The sequence below is a fragment of the Ursus americanus genome, chromosome 4 (genome assembly GCF_024610735.1).
Source record: "Ursus americanus isolate L20-20 chromosome 4, mUrsAme1.1.p, whole genome shotgun sequence".
Lineage (NCBI taxonomy): Eukaryota > Metazoa > Chordata > Mammalia > Carnivora > Ursidae > Ursus > Ursus americanus.
In genome coordinates this window covers 53,149,084-53,174,923 of record NC_142130.1, presented here as the reverse complement: position 1 = coordinate 53,174,923, position 25,840 = coordinate 53,149,084, and the positions used below count along the sequence as shown (strand labels likewise).

The 25,840-nt window shown below is 38.2% G+C and overlaps 1 protein-coding gene across 4 annotated transcripts in view; it reads right to left on the bottom strand.

The window, feature by feature from the left end:
• Positions 1 to 25,840, bottom strand: part of SENP7 (SUMO specific peptidase 7) — a 143,820-nt gene that overhangs the window by 104,171 nt on the left and 13,809 nt on the right. For all 4 annotated transcript variants that reach the window (XM_045785313.2, XM_045785316.2, XM_045785317.2 and 1 more), the window contains exon 3: positions 23,100 to 23,198. In XM_045785313.2, coding sequence (XP_045641269.2) covers positions 23,100 to 23,198 — 99 coding nt within the window. The remainder of the gene's footprint in view (positions 1 to 23,099; positions 23,199 to 25,840) is intronic.

Sequence of the window (25,840 nt, the reverse complement as noted above, 5' to 3'; positions counted from 1 at the left end):
CTCTAAAGGTCCTGAGAGTTTTCCCAGCAAATCAGACATTTAAGTAAGAAAATGAATTATATACTCTCTATTCCATTAACTAGAAGTGAACAGTTCACACTTCATTCTATAATGTAAGCATTGCACTGATACTGAATCCATATAATGGCACTACAAGAAGAAAAAAAAACTAAAGACCAACATCTCAAATAAGCATAGACAAAAACACTCAACAAAAAAATTAGCAGATCAAAACAAGTAATATATGAAAAGAATAATACAATACAGGCAGTTAGGGTTTATTCTAGGGCAGAAAGGTGGTTCAATATTCAAAGATCAATCCCCAAAAAAAAAAAAAAACTACACACCAAACATAATATGAAAAGTCAAGGGATAAAGATATGCCGTTCTATCACAGATCAAAAGAAAGCTAGAGTAGCTATACTGATTTCGGACTCAACAAACTTAAGAAAAAGAAAAATTATCAATTTGGAGGGAAATAGGGGTAAAGATAAATACTACATAATGATAAAAGGGGTCAATTCTCCCAGAAGACATAACAATCTTTAATATCTATGTGCTCAACATTAGAGCACCAAAACACATAAGGTGGAAAAAAAAAATCTGACAAACTCTAAAAGCCATTTATGACTTTTTTTAAAGAAAATTCTCAGCAAAGTAGCAAGAGAAGGGACTGTTCTCAATCTAATAAAGAAATCTACAGCAAACCTACAGAAAATATACCTATGGTAAGAAACCAGATGCTTCCACACTAAAATAAAACAAAGCAAGGATGTACCCTTTCAGCAATCCTATTCAGCCTCATACTGAAGCCCTAGAAAATGTTGTAAAATAAGAAAAGGAAATAAAAAGTACACAGACTGGGGGAAAAAAATAAAACTTTTATTTAAGGTGAAAATCCCAAAGAATCGATTTAAAAAAAAAAAAAACTCCTTCAACAAACAAGCCATTTTAGCAATGGTGCAGGAAACAAGATATTTATACAAAAGTCAATTACCTTCTTCTTTAAAAATAATTAACATTGGAATTTGAAATTAAAAACAATACATCAGCACAAAAAAAGTAAATATTTATGTACAAATCAAATAAAATATATACAAAATCTGTATGACAAAAAACACAAAACTGTGTTAAAAGGTATCAAAGATCTAAATAGATATTTCATGTACATGGATAGGAAGACTCAATAAGTTGTCCTCCCAACTTAATCTACAAAGTCAACACCAATCAATATCCCAACAAGTTAGTTTGTGGATAGTGACAAAGTGATTCTAAATTTTAAATAGAAAGCCAAAGACCCAGAATAGCCAACACAATATTGAAGAAAAACAAACTTGGAAAACTTACACTCCTGATGTCAAGACTTACTGCAAAAGCTACAGTAACCAAGATAGCATGGCATGGACAAACAAATAGATCAATGGAGCAGAATAAACAGCTGAGAAACAGATCCACATAATGTAATCAACTGATCTATGACATGGGAACAATGGCAATTCAATACATAAAGGCTAGTATTTCCAACAAATGGTGCTGATATCCATGTAGAAAGAGTCAGAGACATAAGTCTTACATCTTTCACAAAAATTAATGCAAAATGGGCCACAGGTCTAAATATAAAATGCAAAACTATAAAACTCCTAAAAGATAATATCAGAAAAAACCTAGGTGAACTTGCGTTAGGCAATTACTTCTTAGATATAATACCTAAAGCACTATCCATGAAGGGAAAAAAATGATAATTTGGCCTTCCCTGAAATTAAAACTTCTGCTTTGTGAAAGACCATTAAGAGAATGAAAAGATAACACAAAGACTAGAAAAAAAATTTTTTGCAAAATACATATCTGATAAAAAGACTGATATCCAAAATACAGTGGTTTCCTAAAACTCTAAAATAAGAAAACAATCCAAGTTTAAAAAGGCCAAGGATCTGAAGGCACACCTCACCAAAGAAGATACACAGCTGGCAAAAATACATATGAAAAAAAACTCAAGAAAATATGTCATCAGAGAACTGCAAGTTAAAACAAGATACCACTATACACCTATTAGAATTGCTAAAACATAAGACACTGACAATACCAAATGTCAACTAGAATGTGGAGCATTAGGAAATCTCATTAGATGCTGGTGGGAATGTAAAATGTACAACCATTTTGGAAGACAGTTTAGCAATTCCTGACAAAACTAAACATACCCTTAACATACAATCCAACAACTGCAATCCTTGGTATTTATTGAAATAAGTGGGAAACATGTCCACACAAAAACGTGTACATGAATATTTACTGTGGCTTTATTCATAATTGCCAAAACCTGGAAGCAAACAAGATGTCTTTTAACAGGTGATGGATAAACAAACTGTGCTACATCCACTTAATGGAATATTAGTCAGCAATAAAAACAATAATCGGGGAGGCTATGCATGTGTGGAGGCAAGGGACATATGGAAACTGTACCTTCCGCTCAATTTTGCTGCAATCCTAAAGCTGCTCTAGTGAAAACGTCTTTATTTTTTTAAAGATTTATTTATTTATTTTAGAGAAAGAGATAGAGAGAGAGCACACATGAGTGGGTAGAAAGGCAGAGGGAGAGAGAGAAAAGCAGCAGACTCCCCACTGAGCAGGGAGCCCAATGAAGTGCTTGATCTCAGGACCCTGAGACCATGACCTGAGCCAAAAACAAGTCAGACGCTTAACTGACTAAGTCATCAGGCGCCCCCCCAAAAAATTCTTTTTTTTTAAGAAATGAGCTATCAAGCCACAAAAAAAGACATGATGAATGTAAAAGCATATTGCTAAGTGGAAGAAAACAATCTGAAAAGTTTGTATGATTCCATGTGACATTACAGAAAAAGTAAAACTGGATGGGGCGCCTGGGTGGCTCAGTCGTTGGGCGGCTGCCTTCGGCTCAGGGCGTGACCCCGACGTTCTGGGATCGAGCCCCGCATCAGGTTCCTCCACTGGGAGCCTGCTTCTTCCTCTCCCCTCCCCCTGCATGTGTTCCTTCTCTCACTGGCTGTCTCTCTGTCAAATAAATAAATAAAATCTTTAAGAAAAAAAAGAAAGAAAGGGGGCGCCTGGGTGGCACAGCAGTTAAGCGTCTGCCTTCGGCTCAGGGCGTGATCCCGGCGTTATGGGATCGAGCCCCACATCAGGCTCCTCCGCTATGAGCCTGCTTCTTCCTCTCCCACTCCCCCTGCTTGTGTTCCCTCTCTTGCTGGCTGTCTCTATCTCTGTCAAATAAATAAATAAAATCTTTAAAAAAAAGAAAGAAAGAAAGGAAGGAAGAAAAAGAAAGAAAGAAAGAAAGAAAGAAAGAAAGAAAGAAAGAAAGAAAGAAAGAAAGAAAGAAAGGAGAAAGAAAAGAAAGAAAGAAAGAAAGAAAGAAAGAAAGAAAGAAAGAAAGAAAGAAAGAAAGAAAGAAAAAGTAAAACTGGAGATATTAAAAAGATCAGTGGAGCACAAAAGATATTTTTAACAGTGAAATTATTCTGTATCACATTGTAATGGTAGTTGCATGCCATTATACACTTGTCAAAAGACAGAATATACTAGACAAAATGTGAACCCTAACGTAAACTATGGACGTCAACTAACAATAATCTACCAGGGATAGTTCCAGTTCAAGATGACAGTGTAGGAGGCTCCTGAAATCACTTCCTCCCACAGACATACCAAACCTACATATACAACAATTCCCTCTGAAAAAATCCAGAAACTAGCTGAACAACTCCTCTAAATACCATAGGAATGAGAAAAAACACTGAAACATGTAGGAGAAGCTGAGATGATCTTGCCATAAACACCACCCCCAGCAAAATAGAACACAACCAGGAGAGAACTGACAACTCCCAGCTTCTGCCTAAGGTACAAAGAATTTGGACCCGACATCTGGCACCCTGACCTTTAAGATTATCACTGAGGAGACAGGCAACTAAAACATCTAGCTTTGAAAGCCAACACGGCATGCATCCATGAAAATCACAAGGCTCTAGCAAACCAAGAGACAGTTCTTAAAAGATTCACGTGGACTCACCATGGCTAACATTCCAGGACCCAGCATAGAGGTAGCTGATTGAAACACACCCAGAAAGAGGTCTATTTGTTTATCGTAAAAACCGCAACCTGGGGACAGGCTTCTAATTTAACATGCATTTAGAGGCCAACTACAATTCTCTCCGGAGACCACAGAGCCAAGCAGATGCCATCTTTGTATCTCCCTCTGCTTCACTCCAGATTGCCATCATCTCCTGAAAAGGAGCTTATGCACAAGTCTGACACCCCGGTTTTTGCAGCTGCTACCTATGGGATGCCCCTTGATCATGTGGCAATGGTGCCAGTGGAGAATATGTTCATGGATTCCACAGGACTGAAACAAACAGAGAAAGTTCTTAACACCAGCTATCCCCCAGGGCACAGCACAGAGGGAGCAGACAGAAACACTCATCTACCAGTCTCCCCCTGAAAGAGGTATCTTTGCATACTTTTAAAGTTGCTGCCTGAGGATCCACTTTCCAACCAGCCTGACTGAGATCACCCCTTAGAGACACTGACAGGTCTTGGCACACCCTCAACTACTGGAAGACACTAATAAAAAAGAAGTCAACTTTGATAATCCGAAAGGTCTGAGAGACAACCAAGAGCTAAGATAGAGTTCAACTCCTATACAAGATCATACCTTCAAGACTAGGAGGTGGCTGTTTCATATAATGCACAGAAACCAACTAGAGTGAAGGAAAATGAAGCAAAGGAATATGTTTCAAACAAAAGAACATCAGAAAAAGACCTTAACGAAATGGAGATAAGTGGCTTACCTAATAAATAGTTTAAAACAACTATTATAAAGAGGCTTACCAACATCAGGAGAACAACACATGGACACAGTGAAAATTTCAACAAAGAAAATATATTAAGTACCAAACAGAAATCACAGAGCTGAAGAATACAATAACAGAACTAAGAATTTCAACAGTAGACTAGATGAAGTAAAAAGAAAGGACCAGTCAAAGATAGGGCAGCCATTCAGAATTCTGAATTCACCCATTCAGAAGACCAAAAGAAAAAGACCAGAAAGAAAAAGAAATTAAAAAGAGTGAGTATATAATAAGGGATTTATGGAACAACATCAGATAGAACAATATTCACATTATAGAGGCCCCAGAAGGAGAAGAGAGAGAGAAAGTGCCAGAAATTATCTTAAGAAATAATGGGGAGGAAACAGACTTTCAAATCCAGGAAGCTCAGAAAGTTCCAAAATAGATGTTCCAAATTAGGTCTCCAAAGAGATTCACACCAAGACACATTATAGTTAAATTACAAAAAGTTAAACACAAGGAGAATTTAAAAAGCAACAAGAGAACAATAACTTGTTATATACAAGGAAACCCCCTCCCAAAAGATTATTAGCAGATTTTTCAGCAGAAACTTTGCAGGCCAGAACAAAGTGCATTATGTATTAAAAGTGCTGAAACTGGGGTACCTGGCTGGCTGAGCTGGTAGAGCATGCAATTCATAATCTCAGGGGGTTGTGAGTCTGAGCACCACATTGGGTACAGAGATCACCTAAAAATAAATAAACTTAAAAAAAAAAAAAAAAGGTACTCAAACAAACCACCAAAAACAAGAATAAAACCGCCAAAGGTGTCTTCCAGAATTGAAGGAGAGATAGAGTTTTCAAGACAAGCAGAAGGTAAAGGAACTCATCACCTGTAGACTAGCTTTATAAGAAATGTTGTAGGGACTTCCTTAATCCAAAACAAAAGGCTGCTAATTAGTAACAAGAAAACGTGAAAGTATGAATCTCACTAGTAAAAGCAAATACATAAATTCAGAATAAGCTAATATAATTGTGGTGGGCTAACCACTTCTAAGTATAATATAAAGGCTAAAGGAAAAATGTTAAAAAAAAAAAACTCTAACTACAATAATTCATTAATGGATACACAAAATAGCAAATTGTAACATCAAAAACAAAATGGGGGGTGGATAAAAATGTAGAGCTTTAGAATGAATTCAAGCTTAAGTGATTATCAACTTAAAATATAATGCTATAAAGATGTTTTTTGTAAGCCTCATGGTAAACACAAGGCAAAAATCTTCAGTAGATACACAAAAGACAAAGGGAAAGGTATCAATATCACCACAGAAGATCATCAAATAGATCAGCAATAGAGCAAGAGAAAAGAAAGAAACAGGGAATTACAAAACAGTTAAAAACTAATTAACAAAATGGCAATAAGTCCATACCTATCAATAATTCTTTAAATGTAAATGGTATAAATTCTCTAATCAAGACATAGAGTGATTAAATGGGTAAAAAAAAAAAAAAAACTATATACCGCCTACGAGAGACTCACTTCACCTTTAACAACACACATAAGTTAAAAAAGAAGGGATCGGGAAAGATATTCCTTAAAAGGGAAACCAAAAAAAAGCTGGGGTCGGTACGCTTAATGAGACAAAATACACTTTGAAACAGAAACTGCAGTAACTGACAAAGTAGGTCATTATATAATGATAAAGGGCTCAATCCAACATGAGGATATAATATTTGTAAGTATTTATGAGCCCAATATAGGAACATCTAAATATGTAATGCAAATACTAACAGATTAAAGGGAGAAATAAACAACAATACAATAATAGTAGCAGACTTCAATACCCCCACTTTCTCCAATGGATAGATCATCCAGAGAGAGAATCAAGAAAGGACTGGACTCAAACAGCACATTAGATCAGATGGATTTAAAAGACATTTATAGAACATTCCATCCAAAAACAGCAGAATACACATTCTTCTCAGACATACATGGAACATTCTCTGGAACACATCAGACATTAGGCCACAAAACAAGTCTTAATAAACTTATGAAGATTTGGGGGGGGGCACCTGGGTGGCTCACTGAGTTAAGTATCTGACTTTTTTTTCTTTTTTTTTTTTTAAGATTTTATTTATTTATGTGACAGAGAGACAGCCAGCGAGAGAGGGAACACAGCAGGGGAGTGGGAGAGGAAGAAGCAGGCTCCCAGCAGAGGAGCCCGATGTGGGACTCGATCCTGGAACGCCAGGATCACGCCCTGAGCCGAAGGCAGACGCTTAACGACTGCGCTACCCAGGTGGCCCCAAGCATCTGACTCTTGATTTCAGTTCAGGTCATGATCTCAGAGTTGTGAAATCGAGCCAAGCATCGAGCTCCACAGTGGGCATGAAGACTGCTCAAGAGTCTGTCCCTCTCTCTCTCTCTCTCTCTCTCCACCCCCACCCTCTCTGCCTCCCCCCCCCCAAAAAAAACCAAAGAAAAGGATTGGTGGGGAGGATGAGGGTGGGTGGGTGATGATGGTTAAAGAGTTTTTTAAATAATTTAAACTTAAAAATGTTTTAAATAAATAAATATAAGAAGATTGATATCATACCAAGCATCTTTTCCAAATACAATGGTACAAAACTACCTATCAATCACAAGAAGAAAACTGAAAAACTCAACAAATATGTGGAGATCAAACAACATGCTCCTGAACAACCAAAGAAGAAATCATAAGACAATTAAAAAATACCTTGAGACATATGAAAATGGCAATATATAAAAACTTATGGGATGCGGGGCGCCTGGGTGGCACAGCGGTTAAGCGTCTGCCTTCGGCTCAAGGCGTGATCCCGGCGTTATGGGATCGAGCCCCACATCAGGCTCCTCCGCTATGAGCCTGCTTCTTCCTCTCCCACTCCCCCTGCTTGTGTTCCCTCTCTCGCTGGCTGTCTCTATCTCTGTCAAATAAATAAATAAAATCTTAAAAAAAAAAAAAACTTATGGGATGCAACAAAAGCAGTATTAAGAAAAAAGTTCATAGCAATAAGCATCCACAATAAGAAACAGAAAGACCTCAAATGTCACTTTACACTTCAAGGAATTAGAAAAAGTACAAACTAAGCCCGTAAGTTACTGGAATGAAGGAATTAACAAAGATCAGAGTAGAAATTGAGACTAAAGAGACAACAGAGAAGATTGATGAAACTAAGAGCTGGTATTTTGAAAAGATAAACGAAATTGATAAACCTTTAGCTAGACTAACCAAGAAAAAGAGAGAGAATTCAATAAATAAAACCAGAAATGAAAGAAGAGACACTGCTAATGATACCACTAAACTATAAAAAATCATAAGAGGCTACTATGAAAAATTAATTACACAACAACATTCTGGACAACCTAGAAGAAATGGGTAAACTCCTAGAAACATGACCTACCAAGAATGAATTATGAGGAAACTGATAATCTGAACAGCCTTATTACTAGTAAGGAGATCAAATCGGTAATCAAAAACCTCCCAACAAATAAAAGTACAAGACAGAGAGCTTCCCTGGTGAAGCATACCAACATTTAAATAAGAATTATTACCAATTTTTCTCAAACTCCTCCAAAACATAGAAGAGGAATCACTCTCAAATTTATTTTACAAGGCCTTCAACACTCTAATACCAAACTCAGACAAGGACATTCAAGAAAATTACAGACCAGTCAATTAAGCATCTACCTTCAGCAAAGGTCACGATCGCGGGGTCCTGGGATTGGGCTCCATATTGGGCTCCTTGCTCAGTTGGGAGTCTGCTTCTCCCTTTCCCACTGCCCCTCCACACCACTCATGCTCCCTCTCTCTGTCTCTCACACACACTCTCTCTCTCAAATAAATAAAATCTTTAAAAGGAAAAAAAAAGGAAAGAAAATTACAGACCAATATCTCTGATGAAATTAGATACAAAAATCCTCAATAAAATATTAGCAAATCCAATCCAACAATATAAAAGAATCATACACCGTTATCAAATAGGATTTATTCCAGGGATGCAAGGAAGGTTCAATGTCCACCAATCAATCAATGTGATACACCTCATAAACAATAAAGTAAAACATATCATCATCTCAACAGATCCAGAAAGAGCATCTGACAAAATTCAACATCCATTCATAATAAAAACTCTCAACAAAGTAAATATATATGGAATATACCTAAATATAATAAAGATCATATATCACAGTACACAGTACCTATCATACTCAATCATGAAAAGCTGAAAGTTTTTCCTTTAAAAATCAGGAAGAAGACAAGGATTCCAACTCTCCCCACTTTTCTTTAACAAAGTACTAGAAGTCCTAACCAAATCTTGCAACTAGGTAAAAAATAAATAAATAAATGACAACCAAATCACAAAGAAGTGAAATTGTCTCTATTCACAGATGACATGATATTATATATAGAAAAGCTTAAAGATGCCACCAAAAACTTAGAACTAATTAACAATTTCAGTAAAGCTGCAGGATACAAAAATCAATGTCATTTCCATATACTAACAACAAACTATCAGAGATGTTAAGAAAACAATCCCATATACAACTCCAGCAAAACAAAACAAAACAAAACAAAACAAAACAAAAACCTAGGAATAAATTCAACCAAGAAGATGAAAGTCTGATACATTGAAAACTATAAAACACTGACAAAAGAAATTGAAAAAGACATAAATAAATGCAAAAATATTCTGTGCTCATGGATTCGAAAAATATTGATAAAATGTCCACACTACTCAAAGTAATCTAAAATTCAATGCAATCCCTATCAACATTCCAGCAGCATTTTTCACAGAAATAGAATAACCCTAAAATTTGTATGCAACAACAAAAGATCCCAAATAGTCAAAGCAATCTTAAGAAAGAAGAAAAATGTCAGAGGCATCATATTTCCTCATTTGAAACTATATTACAAAGCTATAGTAATCAAAACAGTGTGGCATAGGCATAAAAATAGACGTAAGATCAATGGAACAGAACACAGCCCAGAAATAAACCCATGCATATACGTTCAATTAATAAATAAAAAGAACCAAAAATATACAATGGGGAAAGAACACTCTCTTCAATAAATGGTGCTGGGAAACTGGACAGCCATATTTGAAATAATGAAATTAGACCACTATCCTACGCCATATATAAAGATCAACTCAAAACGGATTAAAGACTTTAACATAAAACCTAAAACTATAAAATTCCTAGAAGATGTTAAGTTCCTTAACATTGGTCTTAGCAATGATTTTTTGAATCTGACACATAAGCAAAGGCAACAAAGACAGAAATAAATAAGTGTGACCGTATCAGACGAGATTGGGCACGTTCAGGGTGGTATGGCCGTAGACAAGTGTGACTACATAAAACAAAAGCTTCTGTACAGCAAAATGAATAGGCAACCTACAGAATGTAAGAAATTATTTGCAGAGGAGAGGAGTTAAGATGGCGGAGGAGTAGGGGACCCCTTTTTCAGCCGGTCCCCTGAGTCGAGCTGGATAGGTAACAGACCAACCTAAATAACCACGGAATCAGCCTGAGACGCAGGAAGATACATCTGGATCTCTACAAATGAACATCTCCAGCGCTGAGTATTGAGGTACCAAGAGGGGAGCCCTAAAACCGCGCACAGATATCGGAAGATAAACGGAAGGGGGAGGGAGCCGCCGCGTTTGGGCGCTGGGAAGCGGCAGCCACCTGCACAGGGGAGCGGGCGGACTCACGGAGGGCACCGCGAGAGAGCTAGCGGACTGAGACCGGTGAGCCGTGAATGCGCGCCACCAGGCATCTCCCGGAACACCGGAATCCCGGTGTGCTCACGGGATCCATACTGAGACCAGGAGCTCCCGGAGCGTGCGCGGGGCAGCTGGCGGCTGGTGGGCCACCTGCACGGGGGAGCGGGCGGACTCGCGGTCGGCACCCGCGAAACAGCAGACTGAGACTCTCAACCGGGTGCGCGCGCCACCAGGCTTCTCACGGAACTCTGGAATCGCGGTGTGCTCACCGGGCATAGACTGAGACCGGGAGACCCGGGAGCGCGCGGGGCGGCCGGTGGCTGGCGGCATTAGAAACACAAAGGACAGAGACGCGCCGGCCCTGGAAGTGAGGGCAGGGACGCCGGGTTGGTGCGCACATCCCGGGACGCTGCAGGGTTGAGCAGCACCAACAGTAACAGAGTTAAAGTGGCCAGAACATCAGTGGAGAACGAGCCAGATTCCCTCTGTTCTGTGACAATGCAGCCTCTGCTGCTCTGACCCTCAGAAGAGGCATAGCCGGCCGCCAGGGAAAGCCGCCAGAGAACAAAAGCCTGGAAATACCGGCTCACAGCGTGCCCATCCCCATCCTCCCCTCGCAGGGGACGCCGAGACTCTACCCAAACAGGGTTGCCTGAGTATCGGCGCGGCAGGTCCCTCCCCTAGAACACAGAAGGCAGGCTGAAAAATCAAGAAGCCCACAACCCGAGGCGCCTGGGTGGCGCAGTCATTGAGCTCCTGTCTCCGGCTTAGGGCGTGATCCCGGCGTTCCGGAAAGGAGTCCCTCATCGGGCTCCTCCGCTGGGAGCCTGCTTCTTCCTCTCTCACTCCCCTGCTTCTGTTCCGTTCTTGCTGTCTGTCTGTCTCCCTCTCTCAGATAAGTAAATAAATAAAATCTTTAAAGAAGAAGCCCACATCTCTAAGATCCCTATAAAACAAGGGGCACGGCCTGGGACCCAGTCAATAATTTGGGCTCTGGACAACCCCGCAACCTCTCCTCATCAGAATGACAAGAAGGAGAAGCCCCCCCCAGCAAAGAAAAGACACTGAGTCTGTGGCCTCTGCCACAGAAGTAACGGATATGGATGTAACCAAATTATCAGAAATGGAATTCAGAGTAACAATGGTCAAGATGATGAGTAGACTTGAAAAAAGTATTAAGGAAAATGTTACTGAGAATATAGAATCCCTAAGGGCGGAAATGAGAGCGAATTTGACAGAAATTAAAAATTCTATGAGCCAAATGCAGGCAAAACTAGAGGCTCTGACAGCCAGGGTCACGGAAGCAGAGGAAAGGGTTAGTGAATTGGAGGATGGGTTAATAGAGGAAAAAGTGAAAATAGAAGATGGTCTTAAAAAAATCCACGCCCACGAATGTTGGCTACGGGAGATTACTGACTCAACAAAACGATCCAATGTTAGAATCATCGGCATCCCCGAGGGGGTGGAGAAAAACAGAGGTCTAGAAGAGATATTTGAACAAATTGTAGCTGAAAACTTCCCTAATCTAGCAAGGGAAACAAACATTCGTGTCCAAGAGGCAGAGAGGACCCCTCCCAAGCTAAACCACGACAAACCTACACCACGTCACGTCGTAGTGCAATTCGCAAATATTAGATCCAAGGATACAGTATTGAAAGCAGCCAGGGCAAAGAAATTTCTCACGTACCAAGGCAAAGGCATCAGAATTACGTCAGACCTGTCTACACAGACCTGGAATGAGAGAAAGGGTTGGGGGAGCATTTTTAAAGCTCTTTCAGAGAAAAACATGCAGCCAAGGATCCTTTATCCAGCAAGGCTGTCACTCAGAATTGATGGAGAAATAAAGACATTTCAGAATCGACAGTCACTAACCAATTTTGTAACCGCGAAACCAGCCCTACAGGAGGTATTACGGGGGGTTCTATAAAAGTAAAAAGGCCCCAAGAGTGATACAGAACAGAAAGTCACAGCCAATACAAACAAAGACTTTACTGACAACATGGCAGCATTAAAAGCATATCTCTCAGTACTCAGTCTTAACATTAATGGTTTAAATTCTTCCTTAAGACGCCACAGGGTTGCAGACTGGATAAAAAGAAATGACCCATCCATTTGCTGTCTACAAGAGACTCATTTCGAACCCAAAGATACATTCAGACTGAGAGTAAGGGGATGGAGTACCATCTTTCACGCAAATGGACCTCAAAAGAAAGCTGGGGTAGCAATTCTCATATCGGATAAACTGGATTTTAAACTACAGACTATAGTTAGAGACGCAGAAGGGCACTATATTATTCTTAAAGGAAGTATTCAACAAGTGGATATGACAATTATAAATATATATGCCCCCAACAGGGGAGCAGCAAGATACACAAGCCAACTCTTAACCAGAATAAAGAGACATATAAATAAAAATACATTAATAGTAGGGGACCTCAACACTCCACTCTCAGAAATAGACAGAACACCCTGGCAAAAACTAAGCAAAGAATCAAAGGCTTTGAATGCCATACTCGATGAGTTGGACCTCTTAGATATATATAGAACACTACACCCCAGAACCTAAGAATACTCATTCTATTCTAATGCCCACGGAACATTCTCAAGAATAGACCATGTTCTGGGTCACAAAACAGGTCTCAACCGATACCAAAAGATTGAAATTATCCCCTGCATATTCTCAGACCACAACACTCTGAAATTGGAACTCAACCACAAGGAAAAATTTGGAAGAAACTCAAACACTTGGAGACTAAGAACCATCCTGCTCAGGAATGACTCGATAAACCAGGAAATCAAAAATCAAATTAAACAATTTATGGAGACCAATGAGAATGAAAATACAACAGTCCAAAACCTATGGGTTACTGCAAAGGCAGTCCTAAGGGGGAAATACATAGCCATCCAAGCCTCACTCAAAAGAATAGAAAAATCTAAAATGCAGTTTTTATATTCTCACCGCAAGAAGCTGGAACAGCAGGGGCACCTGGGTGGCGCAGTCGTTAAGCGTCTGCCTTTGGCTCAGGGCGTGATCCTGGTGTTCTGGGATCGAGCCCCACATCAGGCCCCTCCACTGGGAGCCTGCTTCTTCCTCTCCCACTCCCCCTGCTTGTGCTCCCTCTCTCGCTGGCTGTCTCTCTCTCTGTTAAATAAATAAAATTTAAAAAAAAAAAAAAAAAAGAAGCTGGAACAGCAACAGAGGGACAGGCCTAATACACGCACGAGGAAGCAGTGGACCAAAATTAGAGCTGAAATCAATCAAGCAGAAACCAGAAGTACAGTAGAGCAGATCAACAGGACTAGAAGCTGGGTCTTGGAGAGAATCAATAAAATTGACAGACCACTGGCAAGACTTATCCAAAAGAAAAGAGAAAGGACCCAGATTATTAAAATTATGAATGAAAAAGGAGAGGTCACGACGAACACCATTGAAATTGGAAGGATTATTAGAAATTTTTATCTACAGCTATATGCCAATAAACTAAGCAATCTGGAAGAGATGAAATCCTTCCTGGAAACCTATAAACTACCAAGATTGAAAGAGGAAGAAATTGATTTCTTAAACAGGCCAATTAATTATGAAGAAATTGAGTCAGTGATAAACAACCTTCCAAATAACAAAACTCCAGGCCCGGACGGTTTTCCTGGGGAATTCTACCAAACATTCAAAGAAGAAATAATACCTATTCTCCTAAAGCTATTTCAAAAAATAGAAACAGAAGGAAAGCTACCAAACTCATTCTATGAGGCCAATATTACCTTGATCCCCAAACCAGGCAAAGACCCCCTCAAAAAGGAGAATTACAGACCGATTTCCCTAATGAATATGGACGCCAAAATCCTCAACAAGATACTTGCTAATAGAATCCAACAGTTCATTAAAAGGATTATCCACCACGATCAAGTGGGATTCATACCTGGGATGCAAGCGTGGTTCAATATTTGCAAATCAATCAGCGTGATACATCATATCAACAAGAAAAGACTCAGGAACCATATGATCCTCTCAATCGATGCCGAAAAAGCATTTGACAAAATACAGCATCCTTTCCTGATTAAAACACTTCAGAGTGTAGGAATAGAAGGTACATTTCTCAATCTCATAAAAGCCATCTATGAAAAGCCTACTGCAAATATTATTCTCAATGGGGAAAAGCTGGAAGCCTTTCCCTTAAGATCAGGAACACGACAAGGATGCCCACTCTTGCCACTATTATTCAACATAGTACTAGAAGTTCTTGCAACAGCAATCAGACAACAAAAAGGGATCAAAGGTATTCAAATCGGCAAAGAAGAAGTCAAAATGTCTCTCTTCGCAGATGACATGATACCCTATATGGAAAACCCAAAAGAAGCCACTCCCAAACTATTAGAAGTTATAGAGCAATTCAGTAACGTGGCGGGATACAAAATCAATGCTCAGAAATCAGTTGCATTTCTGTACACGAATAATGAGAATGAAGAAAGAGAAATCAGGGAATCCATCCCATTTACAATAGCACCAAAAACCATACGTTACCTTGGAATTAACCAGAGACGTAAAGGACCTTTATTCTAGAAACTATAAATCACTCTTAAAAGACATTGAGGAAGACATAAAAAGATGGAAAGATATTCCATGCTCATGGATCGGAAGAATTAACATAGTTAAAATGTCCATGCTACCCAGAGCAATCTACACTTTCAATGCTATCCCGATCAAAATACCGAGGACATTTTTCAAAGAACTGGAACAAATAGTCCTTAAATTTGTATGGAACCAGAAAAGACCCCGAATCTCCAAGGAACTGTTGAAAAGGAAAAACAAAGCTGGGGGCATCACAATGCCGGATTTCGAGCTGTACTACAAAGCTGTGATCACAAAGACAGCATGGTACTGGCACAAAAACAGACACATAGATCAATGGAACAGAATAGAGAGCCCAGAAATGGACCCTCAGCTCTTTGGGCAACTAATCTTTGATAAAGCAGGAAAAAACATCCGGTGGGAAAAAGACAGTCTCTTCAATAAATGGTGCTGGGAAAATTGGACAGCCTCATGCAAAAGAATGAAACTTGACCACTATCTCACACCATACACAAAAATAAACTCCAAATGGATGAAAGACCTCGATGTGAGACAGGAATCCATCAAAATTCTAGAGGAGAACATAGGCAGCAACCTCTACGACATCGGCCAAAGCAACCTTTTTCATGATACATCCCCAAAGGCAAGAGAAACAAAAGATAAAATGAATTTATGGGACTTCATCAAGATTAAAAGTTTCTGCACAGCCAAGGAAACAGTCAGAAAAACTAAGAGGCAGCCCACGGAATGGGAGAAGATATTTGCAAATGACACTACAGATAAAGGACTGGTATCCAAGATCTACAAAGAATTTCTCAAACTCAATACACGAGAAACAAATAAACAAATCAAAAAATGGGCAGAAGATATGAACAGACACTTTTCCAATGAAGACATACAAATGGCTAACAGACACATGAAAAAATGTTCAAAATCATTAGCCATCAAGGAAATTCAAATCAAAACCACACTGAGATACCACCTTACGCCAGTTAGAATGGCAAAAATAGACAAGGCAAGAAACAACAATTGTTGGAGAGGATGTGGAGAAAGGGGATCCCTCCTACATTGTTGGTGGGAATGCAAGTTGGTACAGCCACTCTGGAAAACCGTGTGGAGGTCCCTTAAAAAGTTAAAAATTGAGCTACCCTATGATCCAGCCATTGCACTACTGGGTGTTTACCCCAAAGATACAGACGTAGTGAAGAGAAGGGCCATATGCACCCCAATGTTCATAGCAGCAATGTCCACAATAGCTAAATCGTGGAAGGAGCCGAGATGCCCTTCAACAGATGACTGGATTAAGAAGTTGTGGTCCATATATACAATGGAATATTACTCAGCTATCAGAAAGAATGAGTTCTCAACATTTGCTACAACATGGACGGCACTGGAGGAGATGATGCTAAGTGAAATAAGTCAAGCAGAGAAAGACAACTATCATATGATTTCTCTCATCTATGGAACATAAGAACTAGAATGATCAGTAGGGGAAGAAAGGGATAAAGAAAGGGGGGGTAATCAGAAGGGGGAATGAAACATGAGAGACTATGGACTATGAGAAACAAACTGAGGACTACAGGGGGGAGGGGGGTGGGGGAGTGGGATGGGCCGGTGATGGGTAGTGGGGAGGGCACATATTGCATGGTGCACTGGGTGTTATGCGCAACTAATGAATCATCGAGCCTTGCATCGAGAACCGGGGATGTACTGTATGGTGACTAACATAATATAATAAAAAATCATTATAAAAAAAAAAAAAAGAAATTATTTGCAAATCACGTATCTAATAAGAGGTTAATATCTAAAACATATAAAGAACTCATACAACTCAACAGCATTTTAAAAATTCAATTTAGGGGCGCCTGGGTGGCACAGCGGTTGAGTGTCTGCCTTCGGCTCAGGGCGTGATCCCGGCGTTATGGGATCGAGCCCCACATCAGTCTCTTCCGCTATGAGCCCGCTTCGTCCTCTCCCACTCCCCCTGCTTGTGTTCCCTCTCTCGCTGGCTGTCTCTATCTCTGTCAAATAAATAAATAAAATCTTTAAAAAAAAAAAATTCAATTTAAAAATGGGCAGAGTGTAGGGGCACCTGGGTGGCTCAGTCGGTTAAGTGTCTACCTTCATTCAGCTCAGGTCATGATCCCAGGGTCCTGGGATCATGCAAATCAAAACCACAGTGAAATATCATCTCACACCTGTTAGAACAGACATTATCATAAAGGCACAGACATAACAAGTGTTGGTGAGGATGTGGAGAAAAGGGAATCCTTGTGTACTGTTGACGGGAATGTAAATTGGTACAACCAATATGGAAAACAGTATGGAGGTTCCTCAAAAAAATTTAAAATAGAACACCATCTAAGCCAGCAATTCCACTTCCACTTCTGGGTATTTGTCCTTAGGAAATGAAATCACCATTTCAAAAAGATATCTGCAACCCCATGTTCACTGCAGCATTATTTACAATAACCAAGACATGGAAACAATGTGTGTATCAACAGATGAATGGAAAAAGAAAATGTGGTATACATGCACAATGGAAAATTAGTCAATGATAAAAAAAAAAATCTTGCCATTTGCACAAAAAGGATGGACCCTGAGGGCCTAATGTTAACTGAAGTAAGACAAATAAACAAATACTGTATGATCTCACTTATAGGAGGAATCTAAGAGAAAAAAAAGAAATCCAAACTCATCAAAAGAACAAATTTGTAGTTGTCAGAGGTGGGGAGTGGGCAAAGTGGGTGAAGGAGGTCAAAAGGTACAAACTTTTAGTTACAAAATAAATAAGTCCTGGGAATGTAATATACAGCATGGTGATTTACTTAACGATACTGATTATTTATCTGGAAGTTGCTGAGAGAGTAGATCTTAAAAGTCTCATCATAAGAAAACTATTACTATGTGTGCTAATGGATGTAAACTAAGCTTACTGTGCTAATCATTCTGCAATATATATATATATATCAAATTATTATGCTGTACACCTAAAACTAATACAATGTGTATGTCAGTTATATCCAATAAATAATAATAATAATTTATCAGTACTGGCTTATCAACTGTAACAAATGTACCACACTGACGCAAAGATATTAATAAAGGAAATTGTGTAGAGGTACTAGGGGAGGAAGAATTGAGGAGTAGATAGGTATTGCCAGTACTGTCCCTTCAATTTTTCTGTAAATCTAAAATTACTCTAAAAAATAAAATCCATTAATTAAAAAAATAAACAAACTGGCAATATGAAGTGCTAAGAAAGATACAGAGCACCCAGAACTCTCTATACATTGCTGTGGGAATGCAAAATGGTACAACCACTCTGGAAATCAGTTTGGCATTTAATATACTCTTATCATATGACCCAGGAATCCCACTCCTAAATATTTACCCTAGAGAAATTAAAATTTATGCTCACAAAAAAAAATGTATGCAAATATTTATAGCAGCTTTATTCCTAATGGCCAAAACATGGAAACAACCCATATGTCCTTCAGTGGGGGGGGAACAGATAAATTACTGATACACAAGAAACATGAATGAATTTCAATGGCATTATGCTGAATAAAAAGTCACTCTCAAAACATTACACACTCTATGATTCCCTATTTATGTGACATTCTGGAAAATGTAGAGGTATAGCTAGAGAAAACAATGTTACCAGGGGTTAAACGTGGGGACAGAGTATAATTACAAAGGGGAGAGCACCAGGGAATGTTTTGGAGTAATGGAACACTACAATATCTTCATTGTCAATGATACTTATATGAGTCTATACAGATCTTGTAACTCAGAACTGTACACTGAGAAAAAAACTACAAATACACACACACACCCTTTATTATGGTGGTGGTTCCAAAAGCATATACATTTGTCAAAGTTCAAAGAAGAATTAAAATGGATTAATTCAACTGCATATAAATTCTCAAAAAAAATTATTTTTAAAAGGCAAAAAAATCGGACACACACTTCGCAAAAAAGATACACAATAGCCAATCAACATGTGAAAATGTCTTTTTTTTTTAAGATTTTATTTATTGAGCAAAAGAAGCAAAACACAAAAGAATATCATATGAACAGGCAAAACTACCCTACAGAGATAGAAATCAGAAAAGTGGTTGCCAGAGTGGGGTGGGGGTCGGGACAGCAGGCAAAGATAAGATACAGTGGAAAGGGAGACAAGGGAACCTTCAAGGCTCATGACAATGCTCTATTCCTTTGGAAACAATGGGACAACGAACATCACTTTTCATATTATAGGGAACCATTTTTGAGTGGGATTGGTTACATATGTCACATTAGTCAATACTCATCCAATCATATACCTAAGACCTGTGCAACTTATTTCATGTAATTATATCTCAATAAAAACCACAAATAAGTAAATAAATGAGTTAAAATTCTGCTACAGATTATACAAAGTTATCTCTTTGTCGTTCACAGAAACACACCAAAAGCCAATTTAAAAAGGGTATGTGGGGAGTGCCTGGCTGGCTCAGTCAGTACAGCATGGGACTCTTGATCTCGCAGTTGTAAATTAAAGTCCCACACTGGGTGTAGAGATTACTTTAAAAAATAAATCTTAAAAAAAAAAGTGTGTGAAAGAAACAATTAAGCAAGATACTGGCACAGCCTCAAACTCTACAAACTATGAAGCATACTTAGCAAATACTGTGAAGTCTAAAGAAACAAGAGAGCATAGCAATGCTGACACATGTGCCACTCTAAATCTCAAACAGAATACAGATTTCCAAAACCTTAAGTATCACTATCTTCAGGAAGATATCCAACTCAGATGGGAAAGTAGGCATAGGAAAAGAAAATATGTCTCTAAAGAGACCCTGTTTTATTCAGTGGGTTAGAGGGAACTAAAGAAGAAAGTAAATGGTTAGCTTCTCAGGAAAAGGGGACTGCTGAAATCGAGAGTTAAGGAAAAAGAGAAAATAGAAGATTATAACACAATGACTTAATACCTAAAGAGCTCTCAGGTAAGCCACATCTGCCTCTTTAAGACCAAAAACTAAATGACCCAAGGGTAAAGGAAAAAATACATTTAATGAGATACTGCTTAAGAAAACAAACCCAACATAAAGCCTATGTCTACTTCCAAGAGACAGTGTATATGTGTGTGTGTTTTTAATTATAGATTAGGGGCACCTAGGTGGCTCAGTTGGTTAAGCGTCTTCCTTCAGCTCACGTCATGATCCCGGGGTCCTGGGATCAAGCCCCATGTCAGGCTCCCTGCTCAGCAGGGAAGTCCGTTTCTCCCTCTGCCCCTCTCCCTACTCATGCTCGTACTGTCTCTCTCTTTCTCAAATAAATAAAGAAAATCATAAAAATACATAAGTAAAATAAAGTAAAATTATATATTATATACATTTATTTCATAATAAATTCAATATCCTAAAACAGAATACAAAAATACAAAAAGATTAAATTTTCTTAAAATGTTTTTTTCTTCCTATTAAATTGGCAACAATTTTACTGTGTGATAATATCCAGTGCCAGTAAGTTTCTAGAAAAATGGAAGCTCGCGTTGGTGGCAATATAAATTGGTGTATTTTCTGTGAGACAATTTTGCAATGTTTATTAAAATTAATATATAAATTCCCTTCAACCTAGTAATTCTGCTCAAAAATGGTTTTCTGCATATGAAAAACAATGTTAAAAAAAAAAGAAGAATGATGTTCACTGCAGCACTGTTTCTATTCGCAAAACTCTGGAAACAACTAAGACCAGTGCACTAAGTAAGTAAATTATGCAGGGTAACAGATGGTAACTACACTTGTGAGCACAGCATAACATAAAGAGAAGGTGAATCACCATGTTGTATACCTGAAACCAATGTAATATTGTGTGTCAATTTTACTTAAAAAACCCTTTTTTTAATTATGGCATATTGTAAATGTTTAGAGTACTACAAAGCCAACAAAAATAAATAAAAGATGTAAATCTAAATGTGTTAAAATAGGGAAACCTGGATGGCTCAGTCAGTAGAGCATGTGATTCTTAATTTCCGGGTTGTGAATTCAAGTTCCACATTGAGCATAGAGATTACTTAAATAAATAAATAAATCTCTTTTTTTTTTTTTCAGATTTTATTTATTTATTTGAGAGAGAGCCAGAGAGTGAGGGAGAGCATGAGCAGAGCGGAGGGGCAGAGGAGAGGAGAAGAAGCATATTCCCCGCTGAGCAGGGAGCCCAATGCAGGACTCAATCCCAGGCCCCTGGGATCATGGCCTGAGCACAAGATTAGACGCTTAACCGACTGAGCCACCCAGATGCCCAATAAATAAATTTTTAAAAATAAAAAATAAATGTGTTAAAATAGAAAAAAAATGTTAGAATCTATGAAATGAAAACAACAAAGCACAGAACAGTATATACTTCATGTTCTCTGTTCTATAACAATTTAAAAATAATATAAATTATTATTTATGTAGGCATATATTTGTTTTTTTTTTTTCTCGAAAGGAATGAAAAACAAAAACTATCAATGGTGGTTGCCTTTAGGAAAAAGGAACAGAGAAAGATTTTTTATTTATTTCACCTGTACCTTTCTATCCACCCTGAATTTTCTAACCTTATGCAATTTTTTTTCTGTTTATGCAGGCAGAAGTCATCGTCTCATTTATTATTTCCCTTTTTGTACCTTGTATAAAAACCAAATGTATTATTTGATAGTTAAAATTTTTAAAAATGTTAAAGCAACTAATATTAATGACAAATCCTTCCTTTGAGAACAAGGTAGAATAAATGGTTAATTTTTCTTGTCTATAACATAAAAACATATTCAACATGACTTAAAATTTGTTATCCTAAAATGCTAGCTAACATTATGAACTGAATTGTGCTTCCCCCTGCCAATTTCATAAGTTAAAGTTCTCATCGTCAATATGACTATATGTGGAGATGGGGCCACTACAAAGGTAATTAAGTTTAAATGAGGTCATAAGGGTAGGGACCTAATCCAACAGGACTAGCATCCTTATAAGAAGAGAAGCACCAGGGATGTGGGTACACAGAAAAAAAGTTCATAGGAAGAAACAGCAAAAAGATGGCCATCTGTAAGCCAAGGAGAAAGGCCTTAGAGAAACCAACCCTACTGGCACCTTGATCTTGGACATCAGCCTCCAGAACTGTTGGAAAATAAATTTCTGTTGTTTAAGACACCCAGGCTGGTATTTTGTTATGGTAACCTCACAGACTAATACAGGCTTCAAATGGATAAACTGGAAAATCTGAGAAAAATTCTATCTTTAAAAATTGACCATGAGTTGTATCAGACACGAGGAAAAAAACACTTAAAATGTGCCATCTTGGGGCACCTAGGTGGCTCAGTCAATTAAGCATCTGCCTCCAGCTTAGGTCGTGATCCCAGGTTCCTGGGATCAAGACCCGCTTCAGGTTCCCGGCTCAGTGGAAGCCTGCTTCTCCCTCTCCCTCTGCCTGCCACTCCCCCTGCCTGTGCATGTGCTTGCTCACTCTCTCTCTCAAATAAATAAAATCTTAAAAAAAAAAAAGTGTCATCTTAAGCCTTATTCATGAAAGCTCCATAATAATGCTTGATAGCAATAAAATTAAAGTCCAGATTTATAATTAGAATACCTTTTAAAGTATAGTTGCATCACATTTTAAGATACACCGAATCAAATTTACAAAACAAGAGCAAAAGAGCAAATGATTCTAATAAGCTTAATATTCCCATAAATTTAAAATATGTTTTACAATAATGAGATTTAAATTTCAAGAAAACAATCATACAAAATAAGGTATACTTAAACTAAAGGAGACCCTAACCTCAAAGCATCACTTATAAATACCAGAACTAATGAAAAACCTGCAAATAACACAAAAAAATTCAAACAAGGATATATAAGAAAACAAAAATTCAGTTTTATTAAAATACTTTAAACACACCATACAATACTATGTACTTAAAAGAAATTAGTTTTTATTTACCCCCTGCAAAGGGAGATCCCAGTGTTCTGAGCTTCTAAGTTTGGACAGTGGTGACTGAACACAAACATCCTCTGGTTTTGCATTTAACATCTTTGTTATCTGAAATCAGAATGAGAAAATAATCTAAAATATAAATAAGAACTGAATCATATTAACCAAAATAAAAGAACCATTATATAAACCTGCCTAAACATTTTGCTATTAGTTTTTGGGTTTTTGTTTTTTTAAATAAGCTCTACATCTAACATGAGGCTTGAACTCATGACCCCCAGAGCAAGAGGCTCAAGCTCTAATGACTGAGCCAAACACACACTCCATTTTACAATTAGTTTTAAAGAGTTTTAAATTCAGTGCTTAATTTACAGGCAGTTAGATATAATTTTATTTTAAAAACCTCTCATTCAGTATTAAGGTAGATAAATTAAGTATCACAATAGCCTCCTAATTATTCTCCTACCCACATCTCTACCTCTTCTAATCTTTCAAACGCTCCGCATAGTTCTCTAATACACAAACCTAATGATCACTACAACATTTAACATACAATAATGGCACCCACTACTTACAGATAAAACTCTTAACAATCTGGGCTCTTTAACATCACCCACACATCACTAACTCTACATCCCAACCACACCATTTACTCAACTTCCTTCAAATACATATTATATCTCTAGACCTTTGTATGTACTGTTCCCTTTGTATGTATGTATGAATGCCCTTCCCTCTACTTTTCCCTTGTGAAATACTGCAGAAACTGCTCAAAATTATTCCCCTATCCACACAACTGTCACTCCCACACCTAGGTATTCCTTTCTCTAGGTATCAGTACTTGGTACATTTTTATTATGTTATTTATATTAGACGTATCAAACTATATTATAAATATTTGTCTACATGTCCATCTTTTCCAGGCTATAGAGGTCTTTAAAGAGAGTGCCCTGGGTGCCTGGGTGACTCAGTTGGTTAAGCATCTGCCTTCAGCTCCGGTTGTGATCCCAGGGTCCTGGGATCTAGTCCTGCAACTAGCTTCCTCCTCAGCAGGTAGTCGTGCTTCTCCCTCTGCCTCTGCCCCTCCCCGCTGATCGTGCACTCTCGCTCTCTCTCTCTCTCTCACTCTCACTCTTTCTCAAATAAAATCTTTTAAAAATTTTTTAAAATTAAAAAATAAAATAAAGAGAGTACCCTGACTTAGTTGCCTTTATATCTCCAAAGTGTATGGCTCATGATGTGCTGAATAAACAAATGAAGGTATGGATTGTAACCACAAGTTTGAAATCATTTGTTTAGAACTTAAATACCTTAAATTTCATGTTAAGAGAAATTTATAAACAATAGTTAAGCATCAAATTCAGCCTACAAAAATATAACATATAATAAGTACTATATCAACTACAACCAGTAACAATCTATAAAATGATTTCAGTGAGAGAAGAGCAAAAGGCAGGAGGACAGAATAAATTTGAAGAAAAGATATGTCAACTCTCATTTCACTAGCACCTCTGAGTTGATCCTCTTAGGTGCTAATAACTTCTTAATTATTTATATCTAATCTGTATAAGAAGGTATCTCTTTATAATTCTTCATCTGCAAAAGACAATATTATCTCTAAATCATTTTCTTTATATTCTTTTTTTTTTTTTTAAGATTTTATTTATTTATTTGACAGAGATAGAGACAGCCAGCGAGAGAGGGAACACAAGCAGGGGGAGTGGGAGAGGAAGAAGCAGGCTCATAGTGGAGGAGCCTGATGTGGGGCTCGATCCCATAACGCCGGGATCACGCCCTGAGCCGAAGGCAGACGCTTAACCGCTGTGCCACCCAGGCGCCCCCGCTGTGCCACCCAGGCGCCCCTTTATATTCTTAATTAGGGAACAACAATTGCTTCCTCAAAGGGTATAAGGTCTTCAGGCTGTTCACACCCATGGATCCTTTGTGAGCAGGTTATTTAGCCTACACTGGATTTTGTGGCATACTTTATTTTCCAAAAATGGCCACATCAATATTCCACATCCCACATGCTCTTCCTATGATGTGACACTGACAGTCCTCCAACATCAAGTGCAGTCTACATTCCTTTCCCTTGAATCTGGGCAGGACCGTGACTTCCAAGGCTAAATCATTAAAAGCAATACTTTTATTGCTTCAGCCTGGCTCTCACATGCTTGTGTGTTCTCCCTTCCTTCCTCTTTTTTTTTTTTTTTCTCTTTCTCTCAGTATACATTTCTCAGGAGACCTGAACAAGTAAGTAAAAAATCTTGGACACCCTTAAACCACTATACTGGAAAGATCTAAAAAGAAATAGATATGCACCAAGATACTGCCTCTTCTCAGCACAGGTATCAAGAAAAGTGAGTGAGCCAACCTTTTCAGGCCTTACAGGCCCTGGCCTCCAAGCCAACCTAGCTAACCCCCAAGTAAAACAAAAGTTATCTCCAGTTGAACCCTGCCCAGACTGCAGATTCCTGAGCAAAATAAATTCAAGCCACTAAGTTTGGGGGTAATTTGTTACATGGCCCTAGTAATAACCTAAAAAGTTACTCAGTTCAAACGTGCAGGATAGGGGTGCCTGGGTGGATCTCCACATTAGCAGAGTTCGAAGTATTCACACTCTTACTTCACATCTATTAAGAGATCAGTGTTGAATTAACCTACTTTCAGCTCTTATCAAAATGCCAGGAATAATTTAGTAGATAATTATGTTCCAGAGATTTAGCTACAAGGATAAGGACTTCAGCACT